Source organism: Ursus arctos, unplaced genomic scaffold, assembly GCF_023065955.2.
Source record: "Ursus arctos isolate Adak ecotype North America unplaced genomic scaffold, UrsArc2.0 scaffold_39, whole genome shotgun sequence".
Classification (NCBI taxonomy): Eukaryota; Metazoa; Chordata; class Mammalia; order Carnivora; family Ursidae; genus Ursus; species Ursus arctos.
The window spans coordinates 1,529,298-1,548,505 of record NW_026623055.1 but is presented as its reverse complement, the minus strand read 5'-3'; the positions used below and the strand labels follow the sequence as shown (position 1 = coordinate 1,548,505).

Here is a 19,208-nt window from a genome sequence, read left to right as displayed (position 1 = left end):
TTCTGATCGCCTGAGTTAATGAATAGTGTCAGTTATGTAGAGACCCTAATGTATATTTCTGGTGCTTATACATTCATAGATATGTCTACATAGATATGTCTGTAATTCTTATTTTTTTAAAATGAGGTGATGTTATATTTGTATTTTAAGCAACAATTTCAGTTTATATCAAAGACGTCTTTCAGGGGCGCCTGGGTGGCACAGCGGTTAAGCGTCTGCCTTCGGCTCAGGGCGTGATCCCGGTGTTCTGGGATCGAGCCCCACATCGGCTCCTCCGCTATGAGCCTGCTTCTTCCTCTCCCACTTCCCCTGCTTGTGTTCCCTCTCTCGCTGGCTGTCTCTCTCTCTGTCGAATAAACAAAATCTTTAAAAAAAAAAAAAAAGAGGTCTTTCAGATCTGTAGGTGAAGTCCTAAATGCTAGCACCTTAACACCTCACAGATGAGTAGCCCATAATTTATTCAAATCTTCCCCTAATGATAGACAACGGGGCTCTTTCTCTTTTTAAAAACTATTTCAAACAGTGCTCCAGTCAACATCTTCATAAGCACATACCATTCTGCCTAGTGCTTTTATTTCAGGGGTAGATTCCTAGAAATTGATTGATACGCATTTAAAATTTAAATAGATATGCCAGCTTACTTTCTCAAAAAAGTCACAGTGTTCATAATCCCCGGGGGCCTGGGAGAGTGCACATTTCCTGAGGAATTCGAAAGATATAGACTTCTGGGCTCCACTCCAGTGTTACTGATTTAGCATCTCTGGGAGTGGAGCCCAAGAATTTATATTTTTTGGAAGTTCCCCAAACGCTTCAGTGATCCCCCCAGTTTGGAAGGTACTAGTCTAAGTACAAGTTGGTTGATCAAATAAATTAGTCAAAAATGAAAAATTTTCGTCTAACACTTTTGCAGTCCTTTCACAAATGGGCCGTATTTTTACCCTTCTTGGTTGCATTGTTGTATTAGGGTGGACTGAGCAGCAGTATAACAAATGTCCCCACTTTTTCAGTTGCTTGACATCATGGGGTATGTTTCTTGCTCCGTGAGGAGTCCTAGGTGGGCATTCCTGGCGAGTGGGCATTTGTCCTCCCTCCAGAGGTTCAGGGGCCTTTCATTCTCATGGCCCCACCATCCTCCAGGGTTAATGGGGGGATGCAGAGTCTGAAGGGAGTACACTTGCTCCTTTAAAGCCCTGGCCTGGAAATGGCTTATAGCACATCCTGCCAGATCCCATTGGCCAGCGCCTCATCACGTGGCCACACCTAACTGCAAGGGAGGCTGGGAAATGGAGTCCAGCTGTGGGCTCCAGGACCCAAGCAGGTGGCTTTTTAATGAAGCGTTTACAGCCTCGGACACAAATAGTTCTCGGATTTTAAGCAGCTTTGACAAGGCTGTCTGCAGAATACAAGTTAAAATTTCCAACAAAGACAAAAGAATGGCTGGTTTTGCCATTGTGGTTGGGTACATCTAAGACGTGCATTAAGATGTAAAATCAGTGGGATGCCTGGCTGGCTCAGTCAGTAGAGCATGTGACTCTTGATCTCAGGGTTGTGAGTTTGAGCCCCATGCTGGGCATTGAGCTTACTTTTAAAAAATGTCACATATGCTTGTAATTTTGGAATGTAAAGAGATAGGAGGAAACAGAACCCTACTACCCTTCAGAGTAGCTTTCTAGTAGTCATTGGTACTTTCCATACACACACACACACACACACACACACACACACACACACAAACATGAACAGATTGGGCCTGCTGGGTGCCCAGCATGACTAATTATAACTGCAAAGTCTTTGCCTGAAAGTGAATTTTTGAAAAGAGAGTAAATCTATTGGACAATACAGCAAACAGTTGTTAAAGTCGTCTTAGTGTGCACAGGAGTCATAGTGCATGAAGAACCAGCTGGAAATGTTCATTTGGGATTGATTTGCTTTTAAGCAATTTTCTTTGAGCTGAATCAAGGTTAATAACTTTGAACTCATGCTGCCATATCGACACAATGCACAACATCGACTAAAAATTCAGTAGAAATGTTCGTTCATTCTATACTGACCTTTTGGGATTTTTTGCAAAAAAATGGGTTCACACTAGATATGTTCCGCCTCTTGGGATTTTTTTCCACCTAATAATACACTTTGAACATCTTTTTGTGTAAGTTCTCACGGATGCGCGTCCTGCCCTTTCTCCTCCTGCCCTTTTGATGTGGTGTTCCCATGTAGGGATCCGTTGTTCCTCTGTCAGCGGGCAGTTGGGGGTTTTCCCATATGATGCCAGGATGGCTGTCCCGGTACACACAGCTTTGCTTATTCACAGCATGATCTCTAAAGGCCAGGTCTGAGAAGTAGGGCTGCCAGGTCACGGAGCCCTCCTTCTGGTTTTCTGTTGACCAACCCTTTACTTCCTGCCACCTACCACAGAGCTACGAGGAACGGGAGCTGCTACATCTCATCTCCTATGGCGGCATCCAGCCAGAGATCCGCAAGGCTGTGTGGCCCTTCCTCCTGGGCCACTACCAGTTCGGGATGACAGAGGCAGAAAGGAAGGAGGTTGGTTGCCCCTGATGGGCAGTGGGGTCTTTGGCAGCAAAAGGTGGGGCTGGGGGTGCTCTGGTTTCATGCTGGACCAAGATGGGGCAGGGGAACGTGGGGGAGCCAGGAAACCCCAGGGCGGGGCTGTCCGGTAGAAATACAATGCAAGCCACAGATGCCATTGCTTAAAATTTTATTTTGGGAGATAATTATAGATTCACATAGTTACAAGAAATAATGCAGAAGGGTCTCGCATATCCTTTATCCAATTTCTCCCAATGGTAGCATCTTACAAAACTATAATACAGTATCACAACCAGGGCATTGACGTGTGTGTGTGTGTGTGTGTGTGTGTGTGTGTGTGTGTGTGTGTACCACCCCAGTCAACATACTGAACACTTCCGGTGCTACCAGGGTCCTCGTGTTACCCTTTTTGAGCCCCACCTCCCGGCCTAACATTTGGCAACCACCAGTCTGTTCCTCCTTCCTGCAACTTTGTCATTTGGACGATGTTGTAGAAATGGGATCATGTCGTATCTAACCTTTTGGGATTGACCTTTTCACTCAGCATAATCCCCTGGCAGTCTGTCCTTTCTATGGCCAAGAGTTCCATGGTGTCCCACGGCCTGGGTGAATCACAGTTTGACTATCCATCTGTCGGCGGATAGGTGGGTTTTGTCCTGGTTTGGGCTATTACAAAGAAAGCTGCAGTGAACATTCGTGTTTTCGTGGGAGTGTAAGTCATCATTAAACGCTCAAGGGTACAATGCTGGGACGCACACTATGCATGCTTAGTTTTGGGAGAAACTGTCCAGCTTCTGCAGCGGCTGAGCTGTGTTCTCTTCCCACCCGCAATATCCGAGTGAGCCACACCTGCACCCTCCCTGGAGTTTTGGTCTCGTTGTTGTTTTTTACGTTAGTCACTCAGACAGGTGTCAAGGAGGTTTCATTGTGGTTTTAATTTGCATTTCCCAAATGGCCAGTGACAGTGAACATCTTTGCACACGCTTACTTGGCATCTGGGTATCTTTGGTGAGGTGTCTGCTCACGTCGTTTGTCCATTCTCTAGCTGAATTGTTCGGGTTTTTACTGTTGCATTCGGGAGTTCTTAATACACTCCAGATATTCCTTCTCTGTTGGATAAATGGTTTGCAAGTATTTTCTCCCAGTCTGTGTCTTGTCTTTTCATCCTCTTAATGGGGCTTTTGCAGAACAAATGTCTAAATTTTTTATGAGGTTTAGTTTACCAATTTTTCCTCATGTACATTGAGCTTTTGGTGTCGAGTCTAAGAACGTTTTGCTTAGTTAGCCCTAGATTCCGAAGATTTTCTCTTATGTTTCTTTTCTCAAAGTTTTATAGTTGCACGTGTTACACTTATGTCTGTGATCCATTTTGAGTTCCTTTGTGTATACAGGGAGTGGTTGAGGTCGGGGTTCATTGTTTGCCTTTGACGTCCAGCGGCTTCAGCCCCATTCGACAAAATGGCCATCCTTCTTGCACTGAACTGCTTTTGTGTCCCTGTCAGCAATCAGTTGGGCCCGTTAGTGTGGATTCCCATTCCGTTGCATTGGTCTAATGCTACCCTGCTGTGAGTCGTCTCCAGCCGATAGCACACCGGGGCACCTACGTTGATCCTGAGTGTTCGGTTAATGCTTTAGTAGTCCTGTTTCAGAAAGTAGAAAGGAACAGATGCCCATAAATATTTTTACAAATGATAAGTTCACAAGAAGTTGCAAAAACTGTGACAAAGAGGTCCTGCCGTACCCAATGGAAGCATCGCCTAGAACAGTAGCTCATTATCAAAACCGGTACGTTAGCGTGGGCACCATAGAGCTCCCTTGACTACAGGCCTCACTAGGACTTCACCAGCTTCTGCAGTATCTCGTGTGTGTGCACACGCGTGTGTGTGCGTGTGTGTGTGTGTGTGTGTATGGGTAGGTCTGTATCATTTTATCAAGGTGAAAGTAATTTTAATAATACATTTTATTTAACCCAACATACCCAGTATATTACCATTTCAGCCTGTAGTCAATATAAAAATTATCGAGAGATTCTGCATTCTTTTATTCATACTAAGTTCTTAAAACCTGGTGGTATTAACATTCCATATCCGAGTACCACCTGTGCTATTATACATTTGTCAGTAAATTGACTCACTATGTATATAGCTTATTTAAAATGATATTTGGTATCCCTGCCATCAATGGAAAACTGACATGACTTGCGTAATAGAAGGAAACCATAAAAACAAATAGGATATGACAAAAGGACATAATTCAGTTCCACGCAGATGCCGTAGCCTGCCTGAGGCCAGCTCTCTCTTTGTCAGGAGGGGGTTTCTGAAGTGTGATAGGAGGTGTTCAAGACACTGTAGCACCAGACTGACCTTCCCCGTAATCTGAAAAGTTAAAGGGGAGCTGAAAATAGAAATCACACCGTGATTCTGTATGATAAGACCCCATGCCAGTGAACTGTCTGAAATCGTCTCGGAAATAGCGGGAGGCCCCTGCCACACCTCACCCCCTTGCCTGCTGGGCTCCCGGTGAACAGGAACAGCGTTCTGGGGTGCCAGGCCCTGTGCTTGGGACCAGGGACCCAGCGGTGTGTTAGACGAGGTCCTTGCCAGGTTAGTGGGGGTCGTGCAGAGTCCGATGGAGGCAAACCCAGGGTTGTAAGAGCGCATAGGAGGCACCTCTACCAGGCAGAAGGCTTACCTGCTCTCTTTCCAGGCCATGGGGGTGAGGCAGGGCCTCTAGGAACAGGGGCCAGCCAGAGCTAAGCCCAAGGGGAGACTCGTGCATAATGCAGTGTGTGTGTGTATCTGTGTGGGGAAGGGCGGGAAGGGCATGGTGGACATGGTGGCTGGCACATAAAGGACAGGAGGGTGGGGGGTGACAGTGAGAGGTGGGGCTGGGGAGGAAAAAAGAGGAGGCTGCTGAGGGGTAAACTCATAGGAGGGGCCAGGCTGGGACAAGCAGGCACCGGGAAGGAGGCTGCTGGGGTCGTCCTGGTGCAGGGTCATGGAAACCTAGCCTAGAAAGGCAGTGGGAATGGGGAGGTATGCTGGGATGAATCTTCTGGAAGTCCGTGGGAGGGAGGACAGGCCTTGGGCAGGGTGGACCCTGAGTCTCTCTCTGGAAGCCCTGAATAGCTAAAGGATTCCCCACCCCTCCCAACCTGGACACGGAGCAAGTTCCCTGCCTTCTGTCTTCATGCCTGTCCACACCCTTACTTAGATCAGCCTGTCTGTCCCGACTTGTGCCCAGAGGCCGGGCTGATTCAGAGCCTCGGTTACCCAGGCCGTGTATCAGGAACAAGGCCAGCTACCCTCCCATCCGCTGACATGCCACAAGGGAAATGCTTGAAATCTGTAGTCCTCCTGTAAGTAAAGGGAGGGGTCAGTTTTGTTCATCTTTGTATCCTCGGCACCTGGCCCTGCACAGGGCACGTGGGAGGCCCTCAGTAAATGTGGGGGGGGGAGGGTGGACGGGTGGTGGAGTGGGTACCTGGCACATTGTAGGTGCCTCCCGAATTAGGGGTGAATGAGTGAATGAGGAAGGAGAGAAGGTAATAAGAAAGGAAAGAAACAGTCCTCTCACTTCAGTACACCCTGGGCTTAGTATGCTCCCTGGCTCCACGGATATTTGAATGTGTGAATGAATGAATGAATGAATGAATGAATGAATAGGAGGGAGGAAGGGAACATTGAAAGAAAGATGCAGCCTCGCGCACGTTTGTGTACCCTCAGGGCCCAGCCGGTGCCCTGCACATAGTGGGTGTCCGTTGGATGTCCATGACATCTGGGGTGTCTCTGGGGCTCAGGCTCCCAGGTCGGAGCTGGCGTCCTCGTCTGGCTTGGGCTGGCTCTCCCCAGGGCTGACCTTGTCTCTGCCCCGGCAGGTGGACGAGCAGATTCACGCGTGCTATGCGCAGACCATGGCCGAATGGCTGGGCTGTGAGGCGATCGTGCGGCAGAGGGAGCGGGAGTCCCACGCGGCTGCCTTGGCCAAATGCTCGTCAGGGGCCAGCCTGGACGGCCACCTGCACCAGATGAGGCACAGGGACGCTACCATCAGCAACGAGGTGATGGGCGGCACCCATCTGGGAGCACGAGGGTGGGGGAGGGGCGGTAAAGGCAGGGATCTGCTCCGTGTAGCTCTTGTAGGGACGGTGACGGCTGTCTGGAGCTGTCACCCCTAGCATGTGGGTGGGAGGTGACCTTGGAGTTCGAGAGACCTGCATTGGAATCCAGCCTCACCATTTTCTGGCTGCGGGGCCTCCAGCAAGCACCTTTACTTCCGGGCCTCAATTTCCACATCTGTTAAAGGGAACACCCACTGGCATAGGGGAAGTTTGTGTGCAGCTCACGTGAGATCGTGCATACAAAGCGCCTGGCACAGCGCTCGACTTTCACATATTCGGCACATGCGCGCTGAGCACCGCGTTCTGGAATGTCGGGAACGCTCCCGTGGCCACATCACACCTCTCCGCCCTCACCGAAGCGCCGGCTTGGCAGCCCAAAGAAGGAGCTGAGAACAAGGTTAATTCTCTTCCCCAGCGAGGCACACTCATCGGGTTGCCAGCAGTCACGCTGCACAGCATAGCAAGCGACCACCAAAAGTCAGTGACTTCTGACAATGAGCCCTGAATGTGTCCTCGTGGGTCTGGCTCAGCGGAGCACTTCTTTTTTTTTTTTTTTTTTTAAAGATTTTATTTATTTATTTAACAGAGATAGAGACAGCCAGCAAGAGAGGGAACACAGCAGGGGGAGTGGGAGAGGAAGAAGCAGGCTCATAGTGGAGGAGCCTGATGTGGGGCTCGATCCCATAACGCCGGGATCACGCCCTGAGCCGAAGGCAGACGCTTAACCGCTGTGCCACCCAGGCGCCCCAGCGGAGCACTTCTGAGTGGGGCTGGCAGGGCTCACTCTTGCCTGCTGTCAGCGCCTGGTCCGCTAAAAGGTTTCTTGATCTTCGCTGGGCTCTCTGCCATGTCTGGGGTGACCGGGATGTGCCCCACATGTCCCATCGTCCAGCAGGCAGAGCTGGGCATGTTCTCATAGTGAACGCAGATCATAGACAAAGTGGAGATACACGAGGGCTGGTTAAACGTCTGCCCTGGCAAGGTTGCTCACATCCCCGGGCTGCCGCAGGTCCCAGGGCCAAGCCTCGCAGCCAAGTAGGCAGGAATGAGAAGTTCTAAGGGCAAAAGCATGTAGACAGAGGAATAAAAAAATCAGGCCATTAGTGCCAACCAGTCACTGGGAGTTGAACTTAAATAGTAGGCGGAAGTCTCAAGTACAGGGCAATTAAAGGTAGGGTTTTGCGGTTGCAGGAGTGGGAACTGGGGTCCCCTGGCTGCTGTGTGGCCCTGAGGCTCCAGGGAGCAGAGGGATACCCCCCCCCCACTCTCATTGTACAGATAGGAGGCTGAGGCCCTGAAGGGACCTGCCCAAGTCAGGAATAGAGATGAGGCCGCACTTACAGAATCCCTGCCTGAGCTGAGAGCAGGGCCCCAAAGCCGGGATACAGCCTCACCCCTGCTCTCTCGGCCCCTTTTTCTATCAGTCCTCCCAGAGCTGCAGTTCAGGCCGCCAGCATGTCCGCCTGCAGAGTGACTCCAGCAGCAGCACACAGGTGACCTTCCAGAGGCCCCGCCCCTTCCCCAGACTCCCCTTCCCCCACCCACCCTCTCCCTCCAACCTGGAGTAAAGGGATGGGAGGTCCATCATCTATAGGTCACCTAGGGTTTATTTGTTTTAGCTTTTCATGCTAGCATTAAAAATGGAGTTTTTAGGCACACAAGTAATATATGAATCTCTTCTCCCTGTAAAAAATTAAAGTATTGCAGAAAAAGCTAAATTTGGCTTTGATCATTCCTAATACCCACTTGCCCTCCCTAGAAATAGCATCATTTTGCTGTGTGTGCTGTCAGACCCTACTGATTGCCTGTACGTACACAGAAATATGTACACGGTATATAGAGGACATATTGCAATGTTTGGTAATTTTTGAAAATTTCTACATAAATGCCATCATGTGTGTTGGTCCACAGCTTTCCATTTTATTCAGTGAAATGTTAACTCGTCTCACGTGATATTAAATAAAAAAGCAAAGCCCCCAAAATAGGTGTACTATGTCACCTCTTGCATAACAAGAGGGAATATTAATATTAATATACCTATTTTCAAAAACAATGGATGAATAAGCCAGAAATGAATCAGAATGGTCGCCTGCAGGAGTCAAGGGAGGGCTCAGGAAAAGAAGCTACATTTCCCTGAATAGCCCTTGTTTCCTAGTTCCAACTTTGGAGTTAGGGACATTTTTTTTTTTTTGCATAATTTAAAACAGTTGAATCTAGAAGAAATTTTGAAAAACCAAAAACGTGATTTTAACAGCAAATCAGATTGGTGACATAAACACACAGAGAAGAAATACTTCGTGTTCCCTTGGAACATGGTCTTACATCCTTGATAGGATCTGACCTCAGGACACAAAGAACCACAGAACAATCTTTGAGATGTATCCTGGAGGCTTTTCCATGGTAGTTCATACATTATCAAAGTACTTTTGAAAATTAATCCGTAACAGCCAAGCACGTGGATATACTATGCTGTTTCTAGCCTGTTCCTTCTGTTTTTAACCAATTTTTTGCTTTAAAAACTATGTGCCTATCATTTTGTGTGATGAAAGTTACGCTCCTTGCCACTTGAATTCCCTAGTACTCTCTCCTCAGGCAATTTCAGTGCTTCCTTATTTCTGGATTATTCTATGCATTTCCATGCAATAGGTCACTTTTTTTATTTTTCACAGCGGGAGCTTGTATCATACCTGGTTCCACCCCATCCTTTTCCCCAACTGTATAGTATTCCACGTGCATGTTCCATATTTGAACCAGTCCCCTGCTGATGGATATTTAGGCGGCTGCTGGAACCAGGCCACAGGGGACATTCTCTGTCTGTCTGTTTTTGTGCACCTCGTCTTCAGGTGTTTGAGTCTGTGACAAAGTGGAGCAAGTCGAGGCAGAAGGCAGGTTGGAGGAGAAACAGCCCAAGATCCCCAATGGGAACCTGGTGAATGGCACCTGTTTCCCAGACTCTGGCTATCCCTCCTCCCACAACGTCTCCTCGGGCCTCTCGGAGCACTCGGAGCCCAGCCTGAGCACAGAAGACAGTGTCATGGACACCCAACAGAATGCCCCCCTGGCACTTCGGCCTGGGGACAGCAGCGTGGAGAACGGGCAGAGCAGTGAGGCCACCACCTCCTGGGATGAGGCCCCCCATGAGGAGCTGGCCATGCAGGACAGCCTGGAGAGCGACCTCCTCGCCAACAAGAGCATGGACGAGTTCATGTCCTTCACCGGCAGCATGGACGTGGCCCTGCCCGTGGAGGGGGCTGCCATGGAGGGCTGGGGGGGCGGCGAGGTGGAGAAGCACAGCCAGGTGGACAGTGAGGACAAGCTCTCAGAAGAACCCGAGATGGAAAGTCTCTTCCCCGCCCTGGCTTCTCTGGCCGTGGCCGTTTCTGCCAACAACGAGGCATCACCCGTGTCCTCCAGCGGCGTCACTTACTCTGTAAGTCACCAGGATTCTCCTCCACTCCGTGTTCTCACCTAACAGCTGTGGGAGGGTGGGCGTGTCCCACAAGCCTCAGTTTCCCAGCACGACCTCTGCTCTGTTACATTTTCCCAGGCACAGAGGCTGCACTGGAAAAGCCCCTTTGGGAGGGAGGACAATATCATACCAGGCTCTGCTGTTCAAACCACCCCAGGTTCAATCCCAGCTGAGGCACGCCACTTCATGTCTCTGAGCCTCAGTTTCCCTATCAGTCGAGTACCTTCTCTCTTGAGCTGTTCTCAGAATTAGTGAGTCCGGTCCTCCATGCCTGACATGCGGTGACCTCTCAGTCAATAGCAGCCTTGAGGATGAGTATCTTGGCGTACGATCAGGTCCAACGTCCTTTAAATCCTCAAGTTTGCTTTCTTGCCAGAAGGTCCAAGCCAAAGGATGTCAACTGAATGGGAGGTTTTCGGAGCCAGGAGTTGTGTTTCCATTTTCCTTTGAAGAACTTATTTCTATCTAAGATACACATGCCCATAGTTTGTAGAGTCAAACAGACAAGGCTGAATAGGAAATCAGAAGTGCCCCCCACCTGCCCCCGTGGAGCCCTCCCCAGAGGTCATAATGGTTACTTACTCTGCCCAAGTTATCTGGTGTTTACCCCTGTGTCCGTAAATAACATACTTGTATTGCTACTTCTTGATCTTTTTTTCCTCTTTTTTTCTGCAATTCCAGACATTCCACACCCACACCCTCGCCCCATAAGTGACACCTTCCCATCCCCATCCATCCACTACAGTTACAATGATTTCAGTTAAATGGCTCTTGTTCACACTCGTATAACAACAGAATGTATACACCACGTAGGAAGCACTATTTCTTTTTCTTTCCTACAAAAACAATTTTGTTTTCCCCGGATGCATTTTGATTTCCTTATCTCTGTTGTCTTTTCCTACGTTTGCTACGTATGGGTCATCACTCCATGCCCCCAGCCTCCGCACTCTGCCAGTTTTCTAAATCTCTCCTGGAACACTGCGGACACATGAGGTTTTCTGTTCATTTGTATGTCTCGCGAAGTCTCTCCAGTGGCCTTCCCCGGTCCACTGCTCCCAATGGATAGCTGTCATCTTAGATTTTTCTCCACCTGTACATGGAGGTTACTTTTGCTTTTGAATTATGCACCTGTGTATGTTGTAAATCTGATTCAAAGCTGTTAATTATCCAGAGAGATCTATTTTACAGTTCATCTGACACCTTGATTCAAAACAGGCAGCTGTCCTTGAGAACCCAAATGTTAGTTTTTCTTCCGGGGTTCCCTTACCAGGGATGGGGCTTTTGAGGGGGTCCCACCTTCATGCAGGAAAGTCTCTTATTAGATTCCTTACCTTAGGGGAGAAAGACCCCAAAACCATTCAACCCAAGCTTATGTTTTGCCAATTTGGAAGCTTCCTTCAAGGCAGAAGCCAGATTTGGTATTTTCTTGCCTTTCTGGGTTAAATTTTGGCCTTGGAATGTTCCGTATTTTTCTTGCCATATCATTGGACCTTTTCATCAGGTGGGGTCAAGGCAGTAAGTCCAGCATATGGTGGGAACCAGACTCCCGCTCGCTTCCTCCCTTCTTCCTGTCCGGTGTTCAGTGGGGGAGGGTCGCTGCCCCTCCAGCTGGTTATAACCCTCGTCCACTCAACGGGGACCATTCGTCTGTGCACCTTAGAGAATTGTTCTGTTTTATAGAAGGGAGAAAAGCTAAAAGAACTTCCATCCCACAAAGTGAAAAGAGGCTTTCGGGGGAAACAACAGAAACGAAATCGAACACCCACCCAGGCCAGGGAGAGGACATGCTTTTCAGTGGCAGCAGGAGAGGGCGAGGAGGGAGGAGGGAGAACCCTTGGAATCCCACCTCTGGGAGGAGTTGGGGTGTAACTGTTCCTTCCTCCCCGTCCCCTGGGTCTGCAGCCGGAGCTCCTGGACCTGTACACGGTGAACCTGCACCGCATCGAGAAGGACGTGCAGAGATGTGACCGCAACTACTGGTACTTCACGCCCGCCAACCTGGAGAAGCTGTGCAACATCATGTGCAGGTGGGGGGATGGGGAGGTCTGCGGGGGGGGGGGGGGCGGGAGGGGTGGCAGAGACGGGGCTCACAGGGAGCCCAGCCGGACGGCAGCCTCTGCCCCTGGCACCTTGCCCACCTGGCGTTTACACCAGCCCACGCTGACAATAAGATAACAATCCGAGCAATGATCACAACAGGGAGCATTTATTAAGCACTTACTGTATACAGGCACTCTCCTGAGCCCTTCACTAAACACTGTTTCATCTCGTCCTCACAGCAAGCCCGTGGGGTGAAGTGTTACCCCCGTCCACAGGGGAGGAGATGGAGGTTGAAGGCCAGCTCTTTGCTCCCGTCCCCCAGCGGGCAGTTGGCTGAGCAGGAGCTCGTACTCACGTCTCTCGGGCTCCAGAGTCTTGTGCTTTGTTTCCTTAAGCCAAGACCTGGAGCCTCTCATTACTTTTCACTACATACTGAATATTTTCTTTCTTAAAATAAGAAGGTAACTCAGGCTTATTAAAAACCTCAATCACCCAGCGAAACCACAAGTTCCTAAGGTCTAAAGAGAAGCTGCTTCCCTCTCCAGTCATAATGCCCCCTCGCCTAGAAGAAACTACTGCTAACAATTGAGTAAACATCCTCCCAAGCCATGTGTATATTTATGTGTAAAATAACATAATATAGTGTGTATTATATAATATCACATGAGTACATATGTGTTTTAATGTTTTTTTATTTTATCTATATGGGATTAATACTCTGTCTTCTACGAATTGCTTTATACACTTAATCATGCATCGTGGGCATCTCTCCAGGCTGCTCTAACTCAGGGTTAGGGCTATACTAGTGTAGCCCACAGGCCAAATCCGGCCCACCACTCGTTTTTGTAAATAAAGCTTTATTAGAACCCAGCCATGCCCATTCGTTCGCATAGTCTCTATGATTGCTTCTGCAGAGTTGAGTAGTTGAGACAGAGAACGCACGGCGTGCAAAGCTGAAAATAATTATTATCCGGACCTCTCAGGAAAGGTGTGCCAATCCCTGCTCTAACTCATTTTTATTAATAAGTACTATCCCTTAACTATTCTATTTTACAGTCTCCTAAGCAATCATTGCCTCTCAAAATTGAGTTGAGGAGATACAAATATAATGAACTTTAATATAGTATGTTACATTAAAATGAAAAGGTGCTGGGGAAGAAGGAAGGATAAACCAACCTTTTCTGGGTTATGGCCTTGGAAGAAATCATGGAAGGCCTCACAGAGGAGGTGACATTCAAGATGGCCTTTGACAAAATTAGGAGAGACTCAAGAAACCACTTGGCATATATGTACTCTGTGGTGAGGCCACCTGGGTTCAGATCCTGCCTCTGCCATTTATTATTAGGTGTATGACTCTATGCATGTCACTTGTGTCTCTGGCCTCAGTCTCCTCATCTGTAAAACGGGATATGATAATACCTTTCTCATATGATTATTTTGAGAATTTCATGGTGTAATACATTTTTAGTGGCTGAGTATACAGTAAATGCTCAGTAGATATTAGTTATTATTAAGGGGGCAGATGGGAACTCCAGGCACAGAACTGCCAGGGCAAAGCACAGGGGCATGAATGTGTGCCTGAGAGGAGGAAGTACCAGGAGGTGGTGGGGCTGTGATGGGGAGGAGACAGTGAATGCCGTGTACCCCCAGCGAAGGGGTTTGCATGTTGTCTTGTCATAGTGGGGGGCCTGTGAACATGTGGTGCTTTGAGTTGGGCTTTAGGAAGGCCATCGTGGTGCCTGAGAATAGGATATTTGAAGCGTGTCAGATGGGGGAAGGGAATGAAGGTGGGAGCTGAAGGAATGAGTGGTCCAGGTGAGGGGTGGGGAACTGCGTCAGGGAGGAGGGAGAGGATGAGCGGGTTGGAGAGACAGGTCGTGAGTGCCATCCTTGGGCCCCTTGTCTCTCTTGAAGCTACATCTGGCAGCACATTGAGATCGGCTATGTCCAGGGCATACGTGACCTCCTGGCTCCACTGTTGGTCATCCTGGATGACGGTGAGTATGTCCTCCCCACTCAGGGCCAGGGGTGCAATTTTCTCCCTACTGCAGAGGAGGGGATGTGAACCTCATTTTGTGACTCCATGGAATGGGTCAGTGCAGGTGCTCAGAGGACCTGTTGGTGACCACACCAAGGTCCTAGTAAAATAAAAAGTTCGTTCCACATTAGCCAACACTTATCGCCAGGTGCCCAACACCCCGCCAGGCCTTCGCTAGCCACTGATTGTACAAACGTGAATGGGAACAAAGAAAAACCCAGGCCCAGATGTCTTCACTGGTGAATTAATACCAGTTCTTCACAAACTCTTCCAAAAGGTAGAATAGGAGGGAATACGTTCCGACTCACTCTATAAGACCATTCCTTATATGAGGACCCATTGGTACCTTGATACGTATACCAGACAAAGATGTCACAAGAAAAGAAAACTACAGACTGATGTCCTCTATGAATATAAAGACAAAAATCCTTAGCAAAACACTTGCAAACTGAATCCAGCAAGATATAGTAGGACTATATACCATGGCCAAATGGGATTTATCCCAGAAACGCAGGCTGGTTCAACGAATGAAAATGAATCCATGTAATTCACTATACTAATAGAATTAAGGACAAAAATGACATGGTCATCTTAATTGACGAGGAAATGGCATTTGACCAAATCCGACACCCTTTCATGTTAAAAACACTCTACAAACTAGAAATAGAAGGAAACTTTCTAAACACGATAAAAGGCACCTAAGAAAAACCTACGGCTATTTCATACTCAATGGTGAATGACTGAATGCTTTCCTCCTAAGATTAGGAAAAAGATAAGGATGTCCACTTTTGCTACAGAAGATTCTAGCCAGGACAATTAGGGAAGCAAAAGAAATAAAAGGTAGCATACTGGAAAGGAAGTAAAACTATCTATTTGCAGATGATGTGATTTTTGCATATAGTAATCCCAAGAAATAAGAAAAAAAGTATTGGAGGGGCGCCTGGGTGGCTTAGTAGGTTAAACATCTGACTCTTGATTTCGACTCTGGTCGTGATCTCCAGGTTGTGAGATCGAGCCCTGTGTCAGGCTCCACACTGGGCATGGAGTCTGCTTAAAATTCTCTCTTCCTCTCCTGCTTCCCTCCCCCCCCCCAAAAAAAAATATTGGCGCTAATAAAAAAGTTCAGCAAGGTTGGAAGATACAAGATATATATACAAAAGTCAGTGGTACTTCTATACACGTGCGTTGAACAATCCGAAAGCGAAATTAGGAAGGCAATTCCAATTGTAATAGCATCTTAGAAGATATTTATGAATAAACTTAACAGAAGAAGTGAAAGACTCGCAGGTTCAATTCCAGACTGCTGTGATACAGCGAATATTGCAATAAAGCGAGTCAAATGAATTGTTTGATTTCCCAGCGCATATACAAGTTGTGTTTACACCACACTGTAGTCTGTTAAGTGTGCAGTGGCATTATGTCTAGAAAAATAATGTACTTACCTTATTTTAAAAATACTTTATTGCTAAAAGAAAAAAAAATACTAACCATCATCTGCGCTCCCGGCGAGTCATAATCACTGATTACAGATCACTGTAACAAACATGATAATAATGAAAACATTTGAAACAGTGCAGGTATTACCCAAATGTGACACAGAGACACAAAGTGAGCAAATGCCGTTGGAAAAATGGTGCTGATAGACTTGCTCGATGCGACAAACGTTTAATTTGTAAAAAAAAAAAAAAAAAAAAAAAAAGCGGTATCAGAGAAGTGCAATAAAACAAGTATGCCTATATACCAAACCTGTAAAACACTGTTAACAAAATTAAAGATCTAGGGACCCCTGGGTGGCTCGGTCAGGTGAGCGTCTGCCTTCGGCTCAAGTCATGATCTCAGGGTCCTGGGATTGAGCCCCATGTCGGGCTCCCTGCTCATTGGGGAGCCTGCTTCTCCCTCTCCCTCTACTCCTCCTCCCTGCTCACGTACTCTGTCTCTCTCAAATAAACAAAAGCTTTAAAAAAATTAAAAGATCTAAGTAAATGGAAAGACATGTCATGTTTGTGAATTAGAAGACTTGGTAGTGTTAAGACGGCAGTACTCTCCAAATTGACTAGAGTCAGTGTGATCCCTATCGATATCCCAGCTGCATTTTTTGTACAAATGGACAAGCTGACCCTAATGCGGATAGCATTTCGGTGGAAACCTGGCGGTGAACTCCAGGTAGTGCATTCACCTCTCCGGTTCTCCCCCACCCCCGCCCCCACCCTGAACAGGGCCCCAGAGCTGAGTGCCTTTGCACTTGCCCTCCTCACCTTTTGGAAGGCTGTTCCTCTTCTTCCCAAAGGAGCAATCTCTCCCGTGTGCTACCACCTCTAACAAAAAGTGAAAATAATTATTCTGCCTGTATATTTAGCTCCTGTATGCAAAATTGACTCGGGATCATAAAAAGCTGCCTTTCTCTGCCGAGGCCTGTAATAAACACGTGTTGTACATTTCAGAAATCAGACGGGCCTGCGCTTTACTTCTGACACTTTTGGCTCTGCTCCCTTGGGCAGGAATCTCGGCCCCCTCACCAGTTTCTTTCACCTCCACGCAGTCCCTCCCCTGGACGTGGCATGAGTCTTTGTGGCAGTACATATGCCGATTCCTATTCAGTCAGCTTTGTGCCTGGAAGGTCAGAGGACGCCCTTCTCCTACACCAAATCCCAATTCCCCACCTGCGCTTAAGGGCTCTGCGTGGTCTGCTTTGTGCCTGACTTTTTGAGCTCAATTCGGACTCTTCTTCTCCTGGGTTACCTGCTCCTTTGGCCTTCGTCCTGTATGTGGGGCATGTCAACCTGTGCCTCCTTGTCCCTCTGCTTGGGAAGGCTCTTCCTTTGGACCATTTCCCTTGTGGTTACGAGATGCATCAACTCACACATCACACCTCAGAGAAGAGATGGTATCCAGCCCCCCGCCCCCCAGTCTTTGAGAGTGGTGCAGACACTGTCCACCACACCACCCTTCATGAGCTCCGCTTTGACTCCTCTTACTTACTTGTCTGCTTTTTGCCCTGTCTCCCCCATTGGGTGGGAAGCTCAGTGAGGTCTAGTTTAGTTCACGCCAGTGGTGCCTGGCACATGGCCACTCAGTAAACTCTAGTGGACAAATGTCTTGTTTCTCCAACTAGATTGTAAGCTCTTGAGCAGTGGGACAGCTTGTCCTTCCTTTGACTCCTTCTCCATAGTGCCTGGCACATAGGAAGTGCCCGGTGAGCGCTGCTTCATAGCTTGTTGAATGTGGTTGACTGTCATTTAGGGGACAGCGACTGAAGAGGAAGGCATCTAGAGTCACAAGTTTCCAAGTGCCGCTGTAAATGTGCTCTCACATGCTATGTAAACATGGGGAGCCCGTGACATGGGACAAGCTTTGATCTGGATTCTAGTTCCACTGCTACCACTAACCAGCGGGCATCCTTGGGCAAGTTTTTTTACGTATTCTTCAAGGGAGCAAGTCCCCTAGACCCCCTCAGCTCTCACCCCTGTGAGTATGGGAGTAAAGTGAGGGGCCACCTAAGGCTTCCTCTCAGCTCTAAATTCTGACCGCCATCCTTTGAGGCCAGGACCATCCCCAGCATCAGGTGGTTTCCGCTTGGTTTTTTGAACATTTACTAATATCCATAGCTTAATCCTATGCAATAAGAGGCGTCGTTCTTTCCAGGACAGACAACAGGTGCAAAGGTCAGCGGCATAGAGATGTCACTGAGAAGTTGGGTCGGAGGTGTAGGCAAGAGGAGGGCCCCGTAGCTGGAGAACGGAGGTGGAAGGCTGGGTCCTGCCCTGCGGTTTCTTGCGGGTTGCTCCCGTGAATGCTTGAAACGCGAAATGCGCGTGGTTCATTTGTGAGAACTGGCCTTGAAAAGCAATCTGGTGACGGAGGTGAGGAGGGCAATGAGTGGGCAAAAGTTGAATTTTGCAATCAAGTTAAATTCCAGGCCTCGTCGTGTACAGCTTCAACACACCCTCCACAGAGGGAAAGGAAAAGCTGATTCGCGAAATTGTTCCAGTGAGCGCTTGGGCTGATGCCCGCCGCCCCCGCCTCCCCTCGCTGCGCACGAATTGTGGGGGCTTTCTAGATGGCTTTAGGACATATCCCTTGTGAATGGCAAATGTGTATATGAATAAAAAATGAGTCGGGCACATGCCCAAAGCTCGTGGGGGGACGGCGGTGCCTGTGCACCTTCCTCAGCTGCTCGCACTGGCGCCTCTGCTGGGTCCCACCTACACATTTCTCTTCCCTGGGCTCCGGGGCTAATCTGAGCCGGGGCCCCGCCGGGGACCGTGGTCGCAGGCCACAGTGGGGGGCTCTGAAAGGGTTCTTGTGAGCCTTCTATCCAGGGTGCTGGGTGCCCCGTGTGTCCACCGAAGGCACCGAGGCGCGCATTGCCCCCCCCCTTTCTTTTTCCCTGTCAAGTCACTGCAGCTCTTTTGAGTGCTGTGCGCCTCGCCTTCCCCACGGAGCACCCCAGGCCCCCGCACTGGCACTGGAGCTTGTGTGCCGAGGGTCCCGACCCCCGGCCTAACTTCTTGGTCCCCTTGGCAGGAATGTGCTGGCCCTTCTTCCGGCTGTGGTCAGAGTCCGGTCACGCCTAGATGGTTTCTGTGAATCCTGGGCGGCCGCCTACACCGCCTCCCAAAGCCGGGTTCCTCCCCCGACCGCTGCAGCGGACGACTTCCACGTTCACAAGCCCCGAGTGGCCAGAACGGCTGCGCCTCTTTTTGTAGACTTACCGGGGGGATGCGTGTGCTCGCCTGGGCCGGCAGCTTTGGTCGCTGCCAGGGCGCCATCAGGACTGGCTTCCTTTCCCTTCCTCGACACGTTCAAGGTGCTGAAGCCACGTGGCATTTTTGCTGGCATCCACACTGTGCTTAGTGAAGCGTCCCTGAGAAGGGAAGTTACCTCCCGTTTGAAAACCATCCCAAACTATAGCTTGAGAGTATGGGAGGTTGATATGAACTTTATCTAAGAATGTTCGGAGCTTTTAAACAAATTAACTTAAAAATAAAATT

General features: G+C 48.7%; 1 protein-coding gene across 1 annotated transcript in view; it reads left to right on the top strand.

Annotated features, from left to right (window-relative positions):
- The window catches only part of LOC125282369 (small G protein signaling modulator 1-like), a 56,971-nt gene extending 38,180 nt beyond the window's left edge, over positions 1-18,791 (top strand). The window contains 8 exon segments of the mRNA XM_057306482.1: positions 2,416-2,544; positions 6,428-6,610; positions 8,095-8,163; positions 9,514-9,523; positions 9,526-10,100; positions 12,042-12,166; positions 14,094-14,176; positions 18,613-18,791. Of these exon segments, the coding sequence (XP_057162465.1) occupies positions 2,416-2,544; positions 6,428-6,610; positions 8,095-8,163; positions 9,514-9,523; positions 9,526-10,100; positions 12,042-12,166; positions 14,094-14,176; positions 18,613-18,791 (1,353 nt within the window).
- Positions 18,792-19,208: the final 417 nt, after the last annotated feature.